Here is a 23,535-nt window from a genome sequence, read left to right on the forward strand (position 1 = left end):
AAATTATATTTGGTTTAACTCTCCTGGAAATTAAATACTTTGTGCTAAAAAAAACCAAGATGGTCCTCTGCACAACCTTGGGGTCGAAGAATATTTGGAGCACTGCTGCCAGCTTTCTGTTCCCATGCCTACATGTCCCCCAGACACTTACCTGCGCTATGCACTGAACATAAATTAACTCAAACTCCTCACATTCCAGAACCTCGTAGACTTCCACAGTCTTGGATCCAGGTGCCAAGCAATACTTAGTAAGAATCGGATCCTGACCAGCAAAGTTACTGCTCCAAAGGCACAGGGCTGGTTCAGGGTCCAATCTAGGCATCGTATAGCCCCTACATAATGCTTGTGCTGTGAGGGTAAAAGCACATAGGGTTTACACAGCCGGACAGTGTTTGCATCCTCTCCACCTAATGGATTAACATTCACACAGGGCTGTATTTTGTTCATCTCACTGCCAGGTGGCTCTGAACCACTGATGGGACATGTATGACTGACTGTTCCATCAGTAAGCAAAGGGCAGTCGTGCATGTACCACCAGTGGTTCAAGCCAGCGAGAATAGGTTAATTACCTCTCCTTTGATCTCTGAACTTCTTGGAGGAATCCAAGAAGTCTCCAAAAGAAAAAGAAAACCAAACATGAGTCTCTGACATTTCCAAAACAATAATTTCTCCAGCAACTGCTCCCTCAATAACCACAAATTAAGGACCACCTAATGCTACTAAATGTAAATTTCTAGCAACTCCAAAGGTTAGAGAGAAATATTTTAAAATATTAAACAGATAAACTGGTTACATGGTCCAAAATCCAACCAGGAGAAAAGGGCACCCTAGCAGTTCCTCCCACCTCACCCTCGCTTCCTGCCCTCTCCGCCCCCTCCCTGCACAGGTACTGGGCAGCATTCACTTCCTGTGTGACCCGTTTCGTGTGTGCTGTTGGACAGATTTGTACAGAGCCACACATCCCACTTGTCCCACTGCAGTCTACCACTCTGCACTTCCTGTCTCATCACTGCAGATGCCTGGCAGTGTTCTCAGGTTAGTTCCTAGAGGGAGTCCCTTGTCACAGCTGCGTACTAACCCATTTGCTTGTGTGTAAAATACATTAAGCAGACTGCACTGACAGGCATTTAGTTTGGTGATATCGGGGACCCTGCACTTGCCAGGCAGGCACTCATGCTGCTAATCAGAGCCCCAGCCCTCAGGCACTTCAGTCTGTTTCTAGTCTTTTGCCGTTATGAGAATGGCACCATGTACACGTGCCACTTCCCATGTATGCAGGCACTGCTGTGTCCAGGGGTTAATAGTACTCTTATCTTTTTTTTTTTTAACTATCTTTTATATGTCCATTAGTTTAAACTCTACCCACTCTAAAAGGACACTCTTAGTGCTCTTAGCATTCATAACACATTCTCATTTCAATGCAATGACATATGTCCTTTAAAAGGCCACAAGGAGAGTCTCTGTTCCTTGCTATTAGGGAGAAAGATGTTTCTCTCCTTACTAGGTAGGAAACATAAACTTGAAAGTACTTGTCTTCCCTGGTAGTGCCTGTAATCCCAGTGCTCTAGGAAGCTGAAGTATGATGATCCAAATTCAAAGCTAGCCTGGGCAATTTGGTGAGATCCTGTCTCAAAAAATAAATAAACAAAGCACTAGAGATGTAGCTCCGAGTGAAGGCCTTGGATTCAATCCCCAGTATGACAAAAAAGAAAAACAGGGAAAGAGGGAGGGCGAAGGAAGGGGGAGGGGAAAGGAGGGGTGGAGAAAATAACCTAATAACCTTTCAGTAAGCCTACTGGGGCCTGTCAACTGAAAATGGGGGCGATACGGCTATTCTCCCCCTTGAGTGAGTTGCACTCAACCACCCTCCCCAGTCTCACCTTCTACCACCTAAATGTCCTTCATTAAACAGGCCTGACCCTAAGCAGCCGCCACCAAATCCTTCTTCCCCTGGCCCTAGCACAGGGGCAATGAGGCTCTTATCTTAGTATGAGGACATGCGTGTCATCTGCTGACCTGGATGCAGTCACAGGACCAGAGGCTAACTACAGAAACAGCCTCTCAAATTAAAAGATAAAAAGATGCTATCCTGCTCGAATTCAGCAGGCCAGAGCCCAGCTTCAAGTCCTGGTGGCCACCCAGCCCATGGCTACTTGGCACACCAGGCTGGGATTTCCACACAAGGCCTTTCCAGGGCTCCACCCGACATGTTCCCTGGAATTTGGGGGCTCCAAGTCCTCGCCTGTCCATGTGCACCACAGTGTCACCCTTCAGCACTCCACTGAGGGTCATGGTCCCTCTGAAGCCCCTCCCAATCCCCCACAGAACAACAAGAAAGCAGGGGCTCCTAGTATCTATATCCCTTGCTCTATCATTTGGTGTGGACAGAGCACAATCACATTCTCCAAAGCTGTATAGACTACTACCATTTCCCTTTTAAGACAAGAAAAATGGAAAACAGAAAAGCAGGGAAAAAATTTGCTTATATTTTTTAAGAAACTCAGAATTTTAGATATGGGTTAGATATACTTTCCAAAAAACATAAAAAGTAATGTTGTTTCTCATAAATATATTTCCTTTAAGATATTTTCTTTATTCACATTTTAAAATCACTACATAATCAAGCTGTTAAAAGCTCTACATTCTTCAGGTAATCACAACCTGGGCTAAGGTGAACTAATCAAATCAATCATTGTTCTTGGATAAACAAGAAACAAACTAAGCTGCAGATTAAAAGAAATGAACTCTCAACACTTTCCAACAGATTCCACTTGATACAGATGAGGAGGAAGAACTCTGGCACAGGAAAGTGACACGAGATTTGAGAAGGTGACAGATAAAAGGGAAACAGGCCTCAGAGAAAAAGAAACAGTACCCAGCACCAACCTTGTTGCTGCCCAGACTGTGTGGAGGGATGAGATCTTGCCGGCTTCCGGACAGCTGAGGAGAAAAACAGCATCAGTCCCCAGGGGCAGGAGCCTGACACAGTGTGTGGTGGGGGGGAGCATGGGGAGAGGCACGAGAACCCTGGGGAGCACTGGGAACTGTGAAGGCCTAGCCTACAGACTCTAGGACACAATGAGCACTGAGGTTTAGAGCAGATCTGGGCATCAGCTTTCAGGGAGACAATAGCTGACCTTGAGGAGGTGGCTGTCTCTCTGTGAACCCCTTTTATTGACAGGATACTAGTCCCTGGGTTCTGACCATGGCAGGAGCCTTCCTCTAGGTATTGAGAACACATGCAAACCCACAAACTAGTTTAATTTTTTTTTTAAATGTATTTTAGTACAGGTTCTATAGGGTCTCACTACACAGATCAGACTCGTAGTGATCCTCCTGTATTCAGCCTGGCAAGTGTTGGGATTACAGGCACGCACCACCACATCCAGTCTCAGCTGCCATCTCAGCGTGCTCCAGGGGTGGGGCCTGCACGGCACATGGGGGATCGAAACCCACTCCCTGTGCCACAAACTATTTTAAATGATAGGATCCCAAATGCCAAATCTCTGCACATCCCAGTGTATTTTAATACATCATTTCCCAAGGGGATGGGAAGATACTGACTGCGAGTGTAAGTGGCATTTCTACACACCTCAGAGTGGCTCGTTTTCTGGTGTGAGGTCATGAATGCTGGCCCTTGGGTTCTCCAGTGCAGAGCCCTCCCTGTGGCCCTCTCATACACTGTGGGCACAGGACAGCCGCTCTTTCCCACACACTTGTATTGTATCTTTTCCTATTGTGCAGCTAGGACAAAACTACATTTTCTCATATACACATCTTTATCAAAAGTGAGGAAAAGAGAAAGTTACTTTGTGAAGAACTGTTTCCATGCTTAATATGCACATAAATTATAAATTATGTTTTTGAAAAAAAATCAAGCCTATTTTGATGCCCTAGAATGTCCATTCATCCCACCACCCTAATGGCCAGTACAGGACCCGTCTGTACACTGCTGATAACTGAGGTGTCTCCTCAACTTTAACACAACTCATCTCGGTCCAGAGAATGAACTCGCTGGTGTGGCTTCCACAAACCCTGGTGACACCACTGTCTGTGCTGAGCCTCGGGACAAGAAAACGGAGGTGTACGGCTCCCCCACTAGGTGGCAGGCATGGCGGCAGGTGGGTATGTGGGGCCAGGGCTCCAAAGTGGATGCCAGGAGAAAGTGATTCTGGCCACGTGACTCGCATGCAGGGTGGAGGAGAGAAGAGGTCCTGGGCACACTGCTACTTACTCTGTTCACATTGGGGGAGCTGACACTCCTCCTGTTCGGCTTCCCCTTGCCTGTCAGCTGCTCCTTCACGGCCACTTCCTGAGGATCAGGGAAAGCACACATGAGAGATGTGTCCCAGACAGCGTTCTCTAAAGATCGGGTCACAGGACAACATGATCCGATTTCAATCAATCACCCCAAACTACTCAGAATCAACCAAAATGAAATCTTCAGGCATCAGCCACAACAACCCGTGTGGCAGAGTCACCACTTATGTCCTGCGGTGCCACAGACCGCACTGACCTGGCGAAGGCGGTCCAGTGTCAGAAGGTTCTCCACGGCCAGCACGCTCCTGAGGTACTTCTCAATGTGTGCCTCTGAGTCAGCAGAAGCCGGGTTGTCCACATTAGCTGCCATCCTAGCTAGTGCTTCACGTTCCTCCACACCTTGGGCATCCTGAAGGGCAAATGCCATGTTCACATTAGGTACCCTGAAGGGGAAAATGCTAAAAAAGCTTCCTCATACACAGTTCCAAATTGACAAAGAAGTTAGATCCCAAAATTCCATGTTGACATCAGCTTTTGGAACTCAAAATGCTATTTTTTTCATAGAAATCAGGAAACCATGATTAAGGTAATCAGCTAACAATGAGGCTGTTCAAACTGAGGGTAAACAGCACATTCTTAGCTAACCTGATCGTTACTCAACTTTCATGGTAAAAAACAATATACAAAATTACTGCTCAGAAAAGATGTTGTAGGTGAACCAGAAAAGAACCACCCAATACCAGAACCTCAGGATGGGGCCACCTGAAAGTCCTGGGAGCCAGCAAGGGAAGGGGAGCTGCACTGCTGGGTAGACAGAAGTGAACCCATCAACCCTCACAGGAAGCAGACACACAGCAGAGATGGGAAGGGAAACAGCGTGCTGATCAGCGCTCAAGTCCCATAATCAGGACTGCAGGGCCTCCGTTCTCAACCAGGAACAGCGGTGGCCAAAGTGGGAGAGAGAAGAATTCAGGCACATCCACACTCACAAGCACTCAGGTAGCATCCTCCCTCCTCCTCCAAAAGAGCTGGTCACGAATGTAAATGCAAAACTCCTGGGCAGAGAGGACTTTATTAATGTACTTAATTATTTCAGGTAAAATGGCTTCAGAACAAATTACTCCTTGGAGAAAAGCAGATCCTTTATTTACTTTTCACATGATAATGTCAAAAAGTATAAAATGTACATCCGTATGCCGCTGCATCTTAAATGCCAACTGAAAAACAAATATTTTATATACAATGAACAAAAGAGACTGCCAATTAATTTTAAGATGCCATAGGACATTCTAACTTCAAATATCTATTTTTAAATGTAAATAAGCCTCAGAAGAGATAAAATGAGGAGGGGGAGAGTTAGAAGATGGCTTAAATTCCCAAAAAGGTTTGTCTCCCTTGGGGCACTGTGTTAACCAAGACCAGAAGAAATCCAAGTTGACAGGAGAGAGCCATTTACTAGCAGAGGAGAGCAGAGTAAAGCTCTCCGGATCCTGGAGCAGTGCCCCACCAGCTCCCAGCATGGCATCCCCTCCATGTCCCAGCCAACTGACCCCATCCTGCTTCTGGGAGCAGAAAGGCAGAAACTGTGTCTGGGACCACTTCTTTCTCCTGGCTTCAGGAAAATGGAACATAAGGAATGTTCAAGGGCTCGCTTATTAAGGGTTTTCTTCACTCATTTTTCAGTCTAGTCTTTAGACAATAAGCTTTGAGTACCATTTTTCTTTTCATCATCAAGTCTGATAATAAGAAAACAAAGCTTGACAATTTTTATCTTGGCCCAAGCGCACGAGGGTATGTTTACCCTTCAGCTGACTGCCCCACATTTCTTCCCTTTGGTGATTGTATCACCTGACAAAAAAAGCATTTTAGAGGATTAAAAATCTACAGGAGGAGGGAAGAAGAGGGGATGGAGATAGAGAAAAGGAAAAGAGGAAGAGAGTTCACTAAGTCTGTCATTCTCAGTTTAGGTCAGGCCTTTTATGGATTTAAGATGACAACTGGAAAACAGAAAACATTGAAACTGAGAGACTAGACAGTCTCCAGCTAACCATATGCACATACTGACATTAAGCCACAATGAATGGAGCACACAATTATTACAGACCTAAGGTTTTCAGTTTGTCAACTCTACAAATAGCTCAATTTTTAAATGTTTAGGAGGCTCCAAATTAAAGTTAAATAGTTAATGTTTATTATGGAAGTCAACTGAAAATTCAGGGAAAAATGAGTTACTATTTAACCCTACTGGAAAGAAAGCAGTGTCTCACAACATAAGAAATTTACAACTAAACCTGTGTGGTTTACCTACTTTCTTTTCAAAACCTCGCCCCTGTATTAACACACAAAACTGTCCATTAGTGCTCGCTGGACAGTCAACAAATCCAAAGGCCTGGAATGAGGGCTGTGTGCAGGGCTGATGTGTGTGGGCAGGTCTCTGTGACCTCTCCCAGTGGAAAGGCAAGTTCTTTACTGAAACAGTGGAAGCCAGCATTCAGGCCACAAGTACACTGCGCTATGAGTTAAGATCAGGAAATTCACAAAAACAATCAATAGCATTTCCTTAAGTACACATTTTCATTTAAAATATATTTCTTGGGTAGGTAATTTTCAGGGAGCTAGCTCTTTTTAAGTGCTTATTTTTAGTGCATTCAAATCACATACGATCCTTCACCTCTGGAATATTGGAGACGATTTCAAAGGTCACTCCACAGCCAGGAATAGAGCTTCTATGAGACATCTTTTTTAGGAGACTTTGAGCAAAACCCTAGAGAAAAACAAAATGGAACATACAATTTTTCACCTCTCAAACAGAGTTTCCATTAACAGACAGAATAAAGCATACTGCGTTCGTGCTAACCAAGTGACAACTGTATATTTCCAATACAAGCAAGTAAAACCTGTGTCACCACACACAGTGTCCTCAGCTTTCTCTTAGTGCACAGAACCAATTGATCAGATGCTACCACGTGTAAGCGACAAGTCCTGTCCCCAGCCCACAGAAAGTACAGATCCTAAGCCTGAAACCTGGTGCCAGGCATCTGAATAAACACTCTGCTTCCATGCTACCAAAAAAAAAAAAAAAAAAAAAACGACCTTCTAACTCAGATGGACATGAGGACTGGTGACAGCACACTGTGCTGTCCGTGTCCCCCCCCCCCTCCCCGCACAATGGACATCTTATACCATGAATATTGACAAGTTCAGGCATTAAATTCTTGACCAAAGCAGGATCGTTACGAAGGATGATTTAAGAGTGCCTGGTCATTGTTTATGCTGACTGTGCTCTTTACACAGTTACGAACTGAACTGTTGAATTAATGCACAGATGACTCATTTGGAGATGCTGCTAAGATTGAACATCCAGTAGAGGCTGAAGAAAGCGGCGATGGGGGTGGAATGCAACTGGTGAATAAAGATAAGGAAGACACAGAAGAGAAAAGGGCCTTGAACCTTTCTCCCCATGCAAAAGGGAAAGCAGAAGCACGCAGAAACTCTTCAAGGAAACAGAACAATCAGTTCCTTTGATGGCAAAAAGACATTATTTCACAAGTCTACATAATAATTTGTTTCCCTTTCAATTATATCTAGTTAGTTTTTTAAAAGAGCTCCTGAGAATGTAAAAGACAGTAGTTATTTTATTTCATCCCTTCCCTGCCCTGACTCTGGCCTTGTGCTAAGCCAGGCTCAGGGACCCCAGTCAGGGTGGAGCTACAACAAACTTATGGGTGGTGGAGGGCCGTGTACACTGCTATCTTGCTATTCATTATCTGTTTGCATGGAGTTAGTTAGGGAGGCTGCCTTGCATGTAGTAGGGCACTGTGGAAATCCTTGTTCTTACTATAAAGCAGCAATTTTTTAAGAATGAAATATCTGAGATGAGAGGAAAGATGGCAGACTTTAATTTTTTTAAAAGCACTTCAACCATGATGAAATGTGGCAACTTGTTGTCCCTATGATTAAAATAAATCAACACTGAGAATGTGGTCACTCCACACTGCATCCCTCTGTGGAGGACGGTGCGGGGCTGGCGGCTGTGCCAGACAGGGCTCAGGGTCTGGCAGCCAGGATGGCTGATTCAGAAACGGAAATCCTTTCTTCAAGATGCTCCAAGAGCAGTGTGTCCCTTTCAGTCCCTTCAGACTTACGAGAACGGGGAGACAGCAAGAATGAAAGGAAGTCACTTCGTATACATCTATACCTAAGCCTACGACCTGGGTTTGTGGATGTTGGACGAGGAAGCTAAAGCGCTGTGATTTTAACAGCATTACCACCAGTCTTTCGTTCCAAGATTGACATTAGTGTGACATTTAGAACTAAAGATTAGTTTTTAGGGGTGGAGATTACATCTAGGGGTCTGTCAACCATGACTGTGCTCTTTTAAATGAAAAGATTTATTTTTCTCTGTCCTGGCTATGGTATTAAGAATGCCTCATGAAAGGGAGAAAGACAGTTAACTAGGATCCCCAGAATCAACTTCCAAATCCTTATGCTGACAAAACCAGAAAGTGGAAATTTACATTCTTGCCTACATACTGCCTATCAAACCCTTTTGCACGGCACATGGGCCTTCATAATCCAATAAATACATGAAGGGCTTTGTTCCTGAGTATCTGCCGTGTACCCCGCCCATCCTCCTCCCTCCTCAGCATGTGCAATTCTCCCTCTCTGTGACACAGCTCCCACCTCTTGACCTGTCCAGCACCCTGTCTGTACAGCATACAGATGGCATACAGTAGACTGCCACTGTCCACTCTGAGCACTTTATCCTTCCATAAAGTCCCCATGTGAGCCCTCTGTGGGTACAAATGGACTCTGGCTCTCTAAGGACCAGACTGCTTCCTTTGTCTTTTTATTCCAAAGCCAAGTAGATGAACCAAAGACTATGAGGACTGAAGGCTCTGGAAAGAGAAGAGTAAGCACAAACTGCTGAAGATCTGGAAAAAAGGCAACAACCACACTGGCGATTTTGCCCTGGACAGGGCTGTGAGGCACCCGAAAGAATGGCTGCAATGTGTGAACCTTTTAGGGGATTCAGTGTATCAACTCAGTACTGTCTAGGAGGAAGTCAGGATGACACATTCGGTGACATCACAGTGACAGTCACTGGAAAGCGAAGCTCAGAGCTCCCAGCCTATTTGACCAGAAGTAGGACCCATAGGTAAAGTCATGGCCTAAGCGAGGACCCCACCCTCACCTGGCGGCTGTGAACATGGACGCAGATCCTTTTTCGTAAGACCAGCTGCATGTCAGCAGGGTGGCTGAGCTGCACCGTCACACGCACAATCAGGAACACACGTTCATCTGCCGGCGTGCCTTTACTGAGCTGTGGGCAGCTGTGCACCGCGGAGTCCCAGGACGCCTCTGCCCTCGCCTGCAGATGAGATAAGGGCAAGCTTTGCCCTGCTCTCCCAACACCAAAGCCCCACCAGAGAGCCACCTCGGGAAGGGCTGGGGCACTCCTACCAGCCCAGGGCCTGTAGAGGCGGCATCTGAGGCACGCAAGCATGGGGCCCCAACCACCTCAGTCTGTACAGCACTCTCCTGGCTGTCCCACGTGCTCTCACTCCGTAATAAATGTTCAAATATCAAAGAAAGCTGCAAAAATTCAGTGCAGCACACTCTAATGTACTTTGCATCAAAACCACTAAATAGGGGCTGGGAAGATGGCTCGGTAGAATAAGCGCTTGCCTGGCAAGCGCAAGGGCCTGAGTTCAATCCCCAGTTCCACCAAAAAAAAACCCCTACTCACTGGCAAGTTGTGCTACTTTTACATCTCTTTGTCTACACACACACACACATGCACACATACACATACATTTTTTTTTTTTTTTTTTGCTGAACTATGTCTGAGTAAGCTAACAAGATAACCATCATCTTTACGGCATTTAACATCAATCCAATGCTATTTTTATTATAGAGTCCACATTCAAATCTCTTTATTTTCCCAGCCCAGGATTCCAGCCCTGCATCTAGCTATCATGTCCCTTTGACCTGAAATGCTTGTGCAGCCTTTCTGGTCACATGTGGGAATCGGGTCACCCCATACTGTGCCCTTTCTAGGAGGTGCAGGGCTGGTGGCAGTATGGCCCTATGGTAGATTCAAGTTCTGCACCCTCAGAAGACCACACAGTGATGGCATGCCATTGCAAGTCAGCTTTCCCTCCTCAAACACCTTGTCATGTCACTTTCCAAGCACACTCAAATCAAAGGAATAAATGTTCTGGATTTACCCATCACATAGATTCATCCATTACAGACATGGCATGGCCACTTGCCCACTTCATGATTCTTCTCCTTTTTAGGAAGTCCTTACAAAATAATTTCAAAGCAAATCTCAGACATGGTGCCATCAACACTCCCTGCCCTTCCATGGTGTCTCTTTCCACCTCTCAGAACTGAGAACAAGCAGAGCTCCTGAGCACACTGGCTTGCAGCAGCCACACTGACTTAGAGCCTCCACCAGGAGGGGAGGGGAGGTCAGGGGAGGGGAAGGGAGGACAGAAGGAGAGGGGAGGGGAGGGGAGGGCAGGAGAGGGCAGGGGAATGGGCAGAATGTGACATTCGGGCTCCACTCTTTCTGGAAGTCACAATGAAAGCTTTTCGTGTATATGTATCAAGAAATGTTAGCACCAGAATGACTATCCTGCTGATCACTTCCAAGGGCTTCTGGAGAGGTCAAAACAACTTCCTGTTGTTGGACCCTTACAAGTTCTGCTTGACTTACTTCCCCATCATGATGCTTCACAACTTGCAGCTCAAAGAACTCTTCTTCCTCTTCCCCAGTCAGGGTAGCATCCCACCCACCAGCCTCGGGGTCATCAAGGTTGTCCTGAGAGCTGAAATCATCAGCTGAGAACAAAGAGATTTCATTACATACAGAGATCGTTTCCCAGGATAACTCCTACCAGCTAAATTTCAATGTGCATATTATCAAAATTCTTATACATCGACTTTCATGTGCTTTTGCTCTGCAGTCTCACATGATACTGATGATGACTATTTAACAGTTCACAGAGCTTAAGAGACAGAAAGTGGCTCAAGAAATCATCATAGCCAAGCTGCTCCCTTTATGCTTTATTCTACGTGGAAGGCAAATGAAGCCAAGATACCTAAGTGGTTACCCGAGGTCTGCTCATAAATGTTAATGATGGGATTGCAATCCTAGTTCCCACCTTTTAGTACACTGAAGAAAAAAGAAATAAGTGAGAGTGATTTCAGTTACCTGACTGTTAAATTCATCAAAAAGACTGATGGGGCCACATGAGCCAGAAACTGGCAGCCCTAGCTAGAAACTGCACTGTCGCCCTGTGGTTATTTGCTCCCAAGCCTAGCCCACCCACCTTCCAATTGTCTTAAGCTTGGCGTCAAATGTAAGTGGGCATGGCTGAACCAGGAATGTATGGAGTGCCCAACAGACTCCTAATCCTCTCTTCAAATACCCAGGTCTTCCTTGGGCTTACTTGGACCACTTTTTATGTGCCACCCCCTTGCCTTACCTATCTAGGAAAGAACAAGCCAGAGTCACATCTGTCTCCAAGAAAGAAGGACAGAGTCCTGCAACACTGCCTAAAAAGCAAACCCTCCCAGCCTGTAGACAGAGCGTGGGAAAGGCCGCATGTTATTCTCCAACTGTGCACACACATCATGAGCTCCGTGGTGTGTGACCTTAACACCCTTGGCATCACAACTCAATTTCCACTCAGTGGAAGAGGCCACTGAGAACATCCACGCTTATCTATTTAGGGGCATTCATTCTAACACTCAGTCCCCCTGCAGACAGAGTAGGAACTTCACTGCTGACACTCAACTTACTTTTAAATCCATAACCTTTCTGGTGTGCTTCTGGGCTCTGTGTAGTTTAACTTTCTCTTCATTTTCTCTTTTCCCATATAAGCCAGAATCATGGTATGTATGTGTATAAAACAAGTTGTTTTCCCCAAAACAGGCAGTACAGGGATGAATGCACAAGAACTCACAGTAAGTTAAACAGTAAGTTAAATAGTGAATTAAATAATGCTATGAAATGTGACACAGAGTTACTGCCAGGCATCAGACCTTTCCAGGGCAAGGTCTTCCCCGAGAATTAAATAGGAAAATATTTTTAGTGTAGAAAACACACAGCCTGGAGGCCACAGCAACAAGACAGGGAACACAGCCATGATGCTGTAAACGATGACTTCCAAACTACCTGGTCTCTATGCATATGAGCACTCACAAGGTGACTGTCACCTCAAGCTGACAGAGCATCCAGTGACACACCTGGTCACCATCTAAGTACCACCAGACACTGATCCATCAGGTGACCCTTTGAAACTCCTTGAACTCACCGTTTAAGTCTAGGAATATAACAGGAATGTGGGTTTCCATCCCAGGCACCGGGGTCCTGAAACAGGAAGGAGAGGCGGCACCTCACACACAGCAGACTCTCTGTAGCCAGACACAGGGACACAGCCCAGGACCCTCAGGCTGCTACAGGTCAGGGCACAGTTTTCCAATGACTTAATAGGAGAGATGCCCTGAGACTGCACCATAACTGCTGCCCCTATGGCCCAACACACCAACCTAGACTCAGAGCACCCACTTACTGTTTAGAGGGAACATCTGCCCCAACTTGCTTCTCGGAAAATGGTGTGCTTCTGGGCTCTGTGTAGTTTAACTTACTGTTCTGAATTTCTGCGAAGTGGCACAGAACATTTTCTGACAGAAAAATTTAAGCCAGCACTAGAACCAAAAACTGGTGGGATGCAACATCTCTTGCAACCAAGCATTCTGGTACAGAAATGAATGGTCACACTAATTACTATGCCATTTTTAATACCAAATGCAGTGGTGCTAAATATTGATTTCAGTTCTCAGAAAGTGTAATTACGTTGGCCAATAAAAATGTTATTTAATAAAACAGTTTTAGATCATAGTCATTCAAATCATGAAGATAATTTAACAATTCCTTAAGTTCAAACAACCCTGTCCTCACATGTTACCCTGAGTCTTCCACTAAATGCAGCACTCAAAACCTCAAGTGGAAAGCAGAGGCCCAAGAACATTCTGCCTGAGCTGTGCATCCTACCATTCTGCTGGGGCGCCAGGGATGCCGCTGCCTGCAGAGGGGACCATCCCTGCATTCCTCTCCTCAGTCAGGGTCAGCCGCATCTCCAGGAGCTGTGCCTCCCGGTCAGCATCATCCTCCGATTTATCTGGAATATCAGGAGTACATGTGAGACCTGGGAGCCCCACCAACCCTGTAAGGATGAGATCTGCAATGTCTTGCCTCCTGGCTGGTGATATAGCCAGTGGCTGGTGACCCAGCCAGCAGCAAGAAAGGACTGGTGCTAAGGCAGTATGCAGGCCATCTGGCCAGAGTCACAGCATTCACATCCCTCAGACAAGCCATGTTGGCACCTTCCTCAGGTATCTTGAAGGGCAACAATGACCTTACCTGCCATGCTCTTTCTTTGCTAGGAGGAGAAGGCTACACTAAAATATTATCCTGATGGTAAATTTTCGCTTGAAAGGCCTGCCATACCCACTGCTGACATATCTCTTTACGTAAATGGCCCCAGATAGGATCAGTTGTTCGCTGACTTGGGGAAGAGGGAGGTGTGCAACTTGCTCTTCCTACCAGGTTTGCTGACAAGCTTCTGCAGCTGCTGATCCAAGTATTCCTGACGTTTTGTTAACACATTTAGCCATTTTCTACGTAGTCTCTCTAAATCCCGATCCTAGTAGAAAATAAGGGGAACCACATTCAATATAATGTCAAGACGGTACATCTGAAACTAATGCTCTATCTTATTTTCTTCTAACATGATTAAAAACCTAAGTTTTGGGCCAGCAAGATAACTCAGCAGACTAAGCGCCTGCTTAGGCAAATGCAGGGACCAGGGTTCAATCCTCAGCACTACATCTCATGCTGGCCCTGCCTCTGGGCATGCTGAGCCAGTGACTGAGTCGGACTGAGACCAGGCGTGGTGGCGCACACCTGTTATCCCAACACTGGGGAGGCTGAAAACAGGAGGATCACTACAAGTCTGAGCTGCATAGTGAGACCTTGTATCAAACACATAAACAAATAATAAAAATAAAATAAAAAATAAGAACTTAAGCATCATACAATCATTTCCTTGCCAGCACTGCCTGATGACTCTACTATAACTCAGAACAGAAACACTAAGAAGGTAAGCATCCCTTTCCAGAGTGGCAGTGGTTTTCAAATTCTCGGGTACTCAGCCACTCGTAATGGCTCATGGGTAGAACTCCAAGTGCTCACAATGAAGACCTTCTACGCACTCTCTTTGATGAATGGAGCTCACAAAGCACACTCAACAGTCTTCTGATCTCTATACCTCTAGGATAGAACCACTAGAAGTATCCTTCAAAGCTTTGAACTACTGCCTATGTGATCCATGATGCTCCTGACAACATGTCAATACCTCTCTCCCTTGTTCTTTGTGCATTTTGGGGGGCTGGGGATGAGAGCGAGAGGATGGGTTATTATCCACAGACTAACAACTCCACCAGTCAACACCTGCGAACAGGCCAATCTTACCTCATTTCCTTTTGTAATGAGGTTATGAGACTGGGTAGGTCAGCGGAATGTTGCAGATGTCGAGTGTCTGGAATTCACTAGGGCACTTAACTAAATAGCCTATGACATTCTCGTGGACAAGATGGAGGAATGTGTAATGCATCTACTTGGGTGAAATCACAGAGGACTCAAATACAACATTCAGAGAGCAGTGATTAATGGAACAATGTCAGCTTGAAAGAAGTCTCTCTTGTTTTACCATCCGACTCTGCATTTAACCCCCTCTGATACAATGTCTTTATCAGTGACTTATAGGAAGGCAGACATTTCTATCAAATTACAATGATGCAAAACCAGGAAAGTGACTACACCAGATGACATAATGAGGCTCCAAAGAGCTTAAACAGTCCTAAATGATGACTAACAAGATGAAACTTCAAAGACATAAACGAAACCTGGCAGATTAGGAAAAGAAAGGAAAAAATTTAAACCCATAAAAACCCTGAGAAACTCCAGAAAAAGGAGCATTTGGAGCTGATTCATATATGAAAAGCACCTAGGGTTTGACACATGCTCAGGGTGAGGCAGTTGAGCCCAGGGCTGGAGGTGCAGCACCATCAAGGATGAGCAGTTGGGCAGACAGCTCTCTGAGGTGCCTGGGTGGAAAGGACAGTATCATGGGGATGTACTACCCCAGTACACCTGTCTTCCTGCATGGGAAACAATACTCACTGTTCTCTCTTCTGTTTTACTTAAAAAAAAAAAAAAAAAGCACTATCTGAATTGAAATTGCTTAATTATTAAGTAACAGTATAGCAAGATCCTGGAATGTGCAATTATGTACTTTAATCAAGCTGATTTGATGAGACTAATAGGTGTTCAATTACCTGGTAGCTGTCCATGTCCTCTTCTTCCTCCTAAAGGAAAGATTACAACATGTAGAGCCAAAATAATTATTTACCCAATAATCGGGCCATGCTATATGATCTGAATCCTTCCTCCAATGTTTATATGCTTAATTTAATTAAGATACTAAGTTCCCTCCCACTCTCTCACCCGTAGGCCTGAGATTTCCAGTCCTCAGGAAGTTGAATAAAACCTTGAGCTTCTCAGAGTAAAGTGAAGAGCACTGTCTGACCTTTTCTGAAGCCAGTACAATGCCCTCCCTGCTGGGCATACAGTCCCACTCACCAGGGGAAATCAGACACCTGCTGGCAAACAGTCTTTAGAAGCCAGTGGGGGGTTTCTGCTCGGGCTGGGTGATGTTGGGAAGTAATCACTCTTAGGCACTGAGGAGTCTGTGGAGGCTGAGCAGATTTAACCATCTGCTTGCCACATGCAGAGCACAGCCAGTAACAGTTTGGCATAATGACTCCACACAAATATACTGTACTATGAATGACATCCAAAACAAATGCAGAAATACTGAAAGAACCGTTCAGAGAAAGCAGTGTTCTGACAGCTTCCAAAGGACTCTCTGGGTTGGCTTTGTTTTTCAGCAAGCATGGAAGAGCCATAGAGACTTACATGGAAGGTCTCATGTGTCTTGGGGGATCTGAGGGGCCTCACTTTCACACAGCCAATGCCAACAGACACGATGCATTCTTCAATTAGCGGCAAAGTCCCGGATTCCTGCACAGACTTCACATCAACTTGAACTCGCCGGGACTGCCCCTGCACCAAGAGTCTTAAAATCACTTTCTTGATTTCTAAAAGTCTGGTTTAGAGAGACCTCTACAGGTTCAAGTTGAGAAAAACACTTAACTCTGGCGACATCTTACTGCATCTTATAAATGTTAAGTACTAAAATACAAATTCAAAAGTGGTCAGGAAAACTAGTCATTTCCCTTTTAAGCAAACAGAAAGCCATAGGATAAATAATAATATTTCTTTAATAGAAAGAAATATTAAAAGAAAACATTCTAACATAGGAAATTCAAACAGCTGTGTAATAAAAAGTTCAATTTACTGAAAATCAAATACAAATTAAACTAAGCATAATATGTCTTTATTTTCATTTCCTAATCTAGCAATTATATTTGAAAAGTGAAATTTCCAATACTGCCCAAGTGTTACAAAACAGGCAATTTCATACACTATGGAGCAGGAATTTAAATTGGTGTAATCTCTCTGTAGAGAAATATGATTTAAACATGTAAGTTTCCTTTGTCCCAGCAATTTCACTTCCTAGTGATATATTCTATTTACAAGTAAATAAAACATATGCGTGTAAAGAATCTAAAAGTACTGTGAAAAACAAAAATTAGATACAAATTAAATGTTTAATATTGATAAACATTTAAATAAGCTGACATATATCAAAAAACACTAGGCAGTTATTAAAAAATCATTCTGTAGAAAAACATATATAACGTATTAAGTTAAAGAGCAGATCACCACCAGTGTAGTGTGATCTACTTTTAAAAGGTATGCAATCCAAATTAGAAAGCAGGCTAATGTTACTTTGGATTAAAAATAATTTTAAACTAAACTGCAAAATGAACTGACCACAGAGAAGCTATTTCTACTTGAGCATGTATTCAGAATAGATCCTGCCTGTGTGACTCCCTATGTACAACAAAGGAAAATTAGAAATAAGAATCCCCAAGGCGGCGACCTGGCGCGGTGGTCTGGACGCCGGGCTGTGGAGCGCGAGGTCGCCGGTTCGCGCCCCCGTCCCGACTCTTTCTCTTTGGGCTGGTGAGATGGCTCAGTGGTCTAAAGCACCTACTTAGAACAAGCTTAGCAAAGCACAGGGACCGTGGTTCAATCCCCAGCACCACATGCCAGCCAGCCCCGCCCCATGGTGGGCTGAGCTGGCCACACACATAAAATAAATGAATAAATAATAATAATAATAAAAATTTTTAAAAAAAGAATCCCCAGTATTCCCAAATTACTGGCCTCAAATTTGATTTTTAAATTTTAGGAAGAGAAAATAGCATTTGAACACTACAATTTTAATATTCAATTTCCAGTCAGTTACCCTTGCCTTTTTCCAGTGGTCTCATCTCCCAAGAGCCCAGCATGATCAGGAAAATCTACTTAGGTGCTCACTGATCCTATCAAGCTGCATTTCAATGGATGGGATACAGATGTCTTTTTATTTAATCTTTTCCAAGGACTACGCACCAATGACTTTGTGAAAAAAATCCCTCAGAAAATATTTTAATGGTCTAAAAACATTATTTCAGTTAGCTACCTTTTCTTTATTTTGCTTAATCCAGAAAGTGACTCACTGTGAAGGTGTGAAGGGCACAGCTGCACAGGGAGGTAAGATCTGGGGTGTGGAGAGCAACGAAAAGAAAAGTGAGGCTTGGGCATGGATTTCCATTCACTGAAAAGCTTTGAAATGTCTACGTCAACTACTGCAAGGAACTTCTTGTGACTGCCAATATCTTACCATTTGCTGCCTACCAAAATTCCACATGATTATGCCTAATAACTGCCCTCTGCCACTTTCATGTTCAAAAATATAATGCCCCAATGTTCAAGCACTAGACTCAGGTCACTCCAGTGTTCGAGGGCCTCTCAACTCACTGCCACAAGCTTCCAGGACAGTGTTTTTCTGCTTCCCAGCTCCTTCTACACATAGCTGTATTCCCCGAGGGGTCCAATTCCAGGCGCAGAGTCTTTATCCTTGCTATCTGTATAGGAAAAACCTTATAGACCTTGCATGTTTTTTCCCAGCATCCTAATAATAGATACACATTCTTCAAAAAAAGCTACTACTGATAGAACCAAGAACTTAATGTAACAAATGACTTAGATAGTCTAGATTTTATTGTCATCAACACATCTGTTAAGAAAGAATCCAATAGTAGATGAAGGAATAGCTCAGTGGTAGAGCCCTTGGCTAATCTGTGTGAAGCATAGGCCAAAATAAAATCCCATATTAAGCCTTTGGGTGGTGAAGATTTAATATGAACACTGGCACTCTCTTTACCTGCCGGAGTTGGAAAATGCCTCCTGTTGGGACATCCTTTGCAGGAATTACTTCGACGGGGCAGTATTCACCATTCTCATTCTGTTCCAAGATCTGAACCCAGAATTCCAACTTCCTGGTAACTTCACTCCACCTAGGAAACAGTTGTAATGTTTGGGAAATCAACCATTTTTATTTTAATACAGGCACTCCTGCATATGAAACTTAGTAATGAAAATGACCTCCAATCCCAATGCCTGTAATCCCAGTGCTGGGGAGGCTAAAAACAGTAGGATCACTACAAGTCTGAGCATTGTAGTGAGCCCCTGTGTACCAAATACAAAAATTTAAAAAAAAAAAAAAGAAAAAGAAAAAGAAAGAAAATGACCTACAAACACCGCAACTCAGGGGAATGGGCTGAAATTCAATGCACATAGTGGCAAATACAATGAAAAGCAAAGTTAAACTAAATTAATATCAAAACTAGAGATGGCTTCTCTCATTTTGTTCAGAATGATACAACAACAAATCTATTTCAAAGTGATTACTCAAGAACTGGAACATTCTAATCGGATGTACAGAATCGAGTGCAGGGATTATCTTTCTGCAGACAGAGAAAGGGAGTGTCATACATTTCAGCAACTTCACAGTTACCTTTTCTCAGGCCAGTCAGAGAATCAAGACAAAAATCTTACCTCCTAATTTAGGATTTGTTAAAACTTTCTAAACGCAGAAAAAGAAAAATGTGGTCCTCATGTATAATGAGATGAAAACAAAAACATTTTCTATTTCAATCATTCCCTTTTAAGTCAACAAACCAGCCTACCTCATTCCATCACTGACACAGCTCATAAAGAACTGTGAGCTACAGGCAGAGTGAATCTAAACACTACCAAAGACCTCCATCCACCTTTCTCCCCTCCCCTCCCCACCAGCCATAATGGGGATTCACCCAGGGCCTTCACACTGAGCCCTTCATTTTTATTTCTGTCTCTGAGACAGTGTCTTGCTAAATTAAACAGGCTTGGCTCAAATTTACAGAGCATCCTGCTTCAGCTTCCCAGAGCACTGGGATCACAGGTACGTACCCCAATGCCCAGTCTGTTTCTTACTCAATAGTTATGCATTTCACCTCCAACACTTCCAAAGTTCACTCTATTAAGGAAGTTTAACTATGATATTAATACGCTGGAGACCACATCTATTCCTGGGACCTGATATTGCTTAGGAAATAGTAACCTTTACTTAAAAATGACAGTAAGAATCTGCATCCTTTTTTTTTTTTAAATTGCAAACATAATCCAACGAGTATCTAAAACTCACCTGTCCCGAAGACTCCGTGTTTTTGCTTGGATGATTCCCAAATCCCACAGGGCTGGATTTTTCCGAGGATCATTCATCTTATGTCCATAAACTTCAATTGCCAAGGCCCCTTCCGAAAGGTGCTCAATGAAGTCTTCAGTGATGTTAACAGAAAACTCCTGAAAATGTAACACGTAATTACAAAATAGTAAACACTTTCTGGTAATAGTATGATTACTTACACCAGACATTATGTGCTTAATCCTATCACAGAGCAAAGAATAAAGAACAGAATATTTGTGTTATATGACAGAGCTACCATCCAAAAGCCATAAGGAATGCTCATGGTCTAAGGTTCTTTCCTTTAAAGACAAAAGAGTGGCTCAGTTCATGAACTTCTTTCCATGATTCTGATTGCAAACCCTTCCCCGTAAGATCAACCCTGACTCTAGTCATTGAATTTAATTTAGTTCTTGTCCAATTTGATTTGTGATCAAAATTGTAGAAAGAATTTAGGTCATGAACCAAGGTACCTCTGTAAACCTACCAACTTTAAACTTTTCATTTTGAAAGTGTAGTATTTAAGATAAACAATGCAGTCTAATTTGTTGGCAACATTTTGGGAGTTTTTTTGTTTTTTTTGTTTACTGGAAATCAAACTGAGGACCAAGGGCCAGCCAAATAGCTCAGCGGACTAAAGCACCTGCTTAGGCAGATGTAGAGGCTGGGAGATTGATCCCCGGCCCTGCTATGCTGGCCCTGCCCCTGGGGTGCCCTGAGATGGCGAATGAGACTGGACGTGGTGGCATGCACCTGTAATCCCAGCACTTGGGAGGCTGTAAACAGGAGGATCACTACAAATCCAATCTAGGCAGTGAGATCCTATAGACCCTGTACTAAATAATAATAATAATAATAATAATAAAAACCAAGAAAGAAAGAAAACTGAGGACCATGCATTTGTCAGGCAGGTGCTTGTGCCAGTGAGCCTCAGAGAGCTATTTTTAAAAGTATAACTTCATTAAGTATTACTAGAATGACATATGTCTTGAAATAAGTTACTACTGTACATGTAATAAAGCAGCAGCAGTAATATGTTGTAGAAATGATTCATTTTTAAGAAGCTAACTACTTGTCATAGTAGAAGACAATACTAGGGCAAAAAAAAATCATCTAATTTAAAAAATTTCTCCCATTTGTTTATCTTTATAAGCCAGCATTTTGCAATTAGGCTTGTTTTATTAATGAAGTCAGGGAATTTCTCATTTCTAATAGTACCTCTACCCACTCTCTCTGTCCATCTTTAATACATTATAAATATTTCTGTTTTAAACAAGTGAAACAGAAATCTTAGCAGTATAACACCAAAAAAGATTTGGCACCCTATCAGTCCAGGCTCCGCTGGTTACTAGGCCCAGGGAAAGTGACTATAACTGCTTTAAGCAACTAACCACTATGAATAGTTTCTTCAGCTGATAAAAGCACCACCATTGAATATAATGGGTAAGGGCCAATGGAAACATACACCAGCACAAATATTCAAAGAAATAAGTGTTGCTTTTTTTTAAAATTTCATTTACACAAGAGCAATTTAAACTTGGACTAGAAAACAAACTCACACTGCAGTGATCAAAGACAACCATGCAGTGGGGTTCCTTGCTGATGGGCGAGGAGGAAGAGGTGTCCACTTCCGGTGCCACAGTCACTGGCTCCTGCTGATCCCAGAAGCTGTATTTGCAGAACACAAAGTGGGACAGATGCTGAGGCAGCCCTGTGGCTTGGAGTATTTTAACCTGAAAGGAAAAGAAGGCCTTATGTTTTAATTAGAAAGTTCAAAGTACTCCTTTGCATTAGCGATAGGGCTTCCTGTCCTTACTACAGCACAAAGTGTTGGTCTACAGTGGCCATATCCCTTTCACTCCAGTGCTGTATTCCTGCATGTGAAATGGTGACCAGGACACTACTAATTAGCGAGAGGACTGATGCAGGTGACAACAACTTAATAATGAAGGTGATGTTGTAAAGCACTAAGAAGATGAGAAAATGCATTTAAATTCTAGTCTCTTAAAACATAATAAGGGGCCGGCCAAGTAGCTCAGTGGACTAAAATGCCTGCAAACAGGCGCAGGGCCAGGGGTTCAATCCTTCCATGCCGGCCCCACCCCTGGGGCGCACTGAGATGGCAATTGAGACTGGGCATGGTGGCATGGGTCTATAATCCCAGCTCTTGGGAGGCTGTAAACAGGAGGATCACTACTAGTCCAATCTAGTAGTAAGACCCTGAACATCCTGTAGACCCTTCCCTAAAATAAAATTGTTTTTAAAACCTGATAAGGGTATCATCACTTCAGAAGAATGATATTCTTGAACATCAACACCATTCAATGATAAGAATTTGGCTACCATGGCTAAGTCTTAACAAAACTGTTAAATATAATAAAAGAACTAATGCAGAGAATGTGCTAAAAAGCAACAAATACTCAGGAAAGGGAAATATTTAGTATTGTAAAGTAGAAAGGTAGGTGTAGTAGTGCCCACCTGTAAGTGTTAACACACAGGAGGCTGCAACTTCCAGGCCAGTCTGAGCCACAGTGGTATCTTTTCTCAAATAAAATACCCCATTCCACCCCCAAAAGCATAAAAAGGAATGTGGTTCTCAAGCAGAAACTATTGTATGCAACAACATTTTCTGGAGAAATTCGAAGGCATTGAGCATGTACAAGTGGAAAAGCTGGAGGGAAGCACGGACAGAACTTGTTGTGGTTTAGCTCATTCCACTGTGCCACTGCCCACGCCAAAACCGAGACCACTAAGACCTCTGAAACTGTGAGCCCAGGTAAATAATCTTTCCTCGGTTAAGTTGCAGATGTCAAGTGTCTTGTCCCAGCAACAAAGAAAGTAACTAAGACACATGTGAAGGTGGCAAAGTTTCCCATTGTCTGCACCCACATTTACTCAGCACCTTCCCTAGGCAGGCTGGGTGGTGAAGCTTTCAAAGGAAGCATGTCCTGGATTACAGGACTGGACAGTTCTGTGACAACAAAGTACAGTGCAAAACATGTGCCACATCGGACCCAAATGCCCCCCCCAGAAACATGTCTGTAACAGATTTTATACCAACTGTCATGGTTTGTATCTAGTTGTCCATTTCCCCACTCCCCACCCCCCAAAGCCTCACACAGTCACTGGGGCAGACTTCTAGTGCTGGTGATTAATTCATGATCCAATGCTGGGATTATAGGTATGGGTGCTTCACCCACCCTGGGGCAGATAGCCTGAATACAATATAAGAATGGAAGAGACTGGGGGGGGGGGCACCCCGGGCCTTCCGGATCCTGAACAGATGCAGAGCACAGGCCTGCAAAGTGAGTGAGACAGCCCGGGGCCCGCGGATCCTCATTCGACCCAGAATGCAGGCCCAGTGCAGAACCCTTCAGCAGAACTCCCTGCAAAGAGGCTGGAGGCAAGGCCCACCCAGCTGATTCAGGAGCAGAACATCTTGCCAGAGAGACACAAAGGGTTC

The 23,535-nt window shown here is 43.8% G+C and overlaps 1 protein-coding gene across 1 annotated transcript in view; it reads right to left on the reverse strand.

The window, feature by feature from the left end:
* The window catches only part of Kif13b (kinesin family member 13B), a 197,872-nt gene that overhangs the window by 32,926 nt on the left and 141,411 nt on the right, over nucleotides 1-23,535 (reverse strand). Inside the window, 14 exon segments of the mRNA XM_004630706.2 lie at nucleotides 2,887-2,940; nucleotides 4,235-4,312; nucleotides 4,517-4,669; nucleotides 6,932-7,024; nucleotides 9,455-9,631; nucleotides 10,985-11,109; nucleotides 12,588-12,643; nucleotides 13,328-13,454; nucleotides 13,880-13,979; nucleotides 15,673-15,702; nucleotides 16,313-16,459; nucleotides 18,732-18,864; nucleotides 20,034-20,191; nucleotides 21,632-21,805. Of these exon segments, the coding sequence (XP_004630763.2) occupies nucleotides 2,887-2,940; nucleotides 4,235-4,312; nucleotides 4,517-4,669; nucleotides 6,932-7,024; nucleotides 9,455-9,631; nucleotides 10,985-11,109; nucleotides 12,588-12,643; nucleotides 13,328-13,454; nucleotides 13,880-13,979; nucleotides 15,673-15,702; nucleotides 16,313-16,459; nucleotides 18,732-18,864; nucleotides 20,034-20,191; nucleotides 21,632-21,805 (1,605 nt within the window).

Source organism: Octodon degus, unplaced genomic scaffold (assembly GCF_000260255.1).
Source record: "Octodon degus isolate 3935 unplaced genomic scaffold, OctDeg1.0 scaffold00036, whole genome shotgun sequence".
In the NCBI taxonomy this organism is placed as follows: Eukaryota; Metazoa; Chordata; class Mammalia; order Rodentia; family Octodontidae; genus Octodon; species Octodon degus.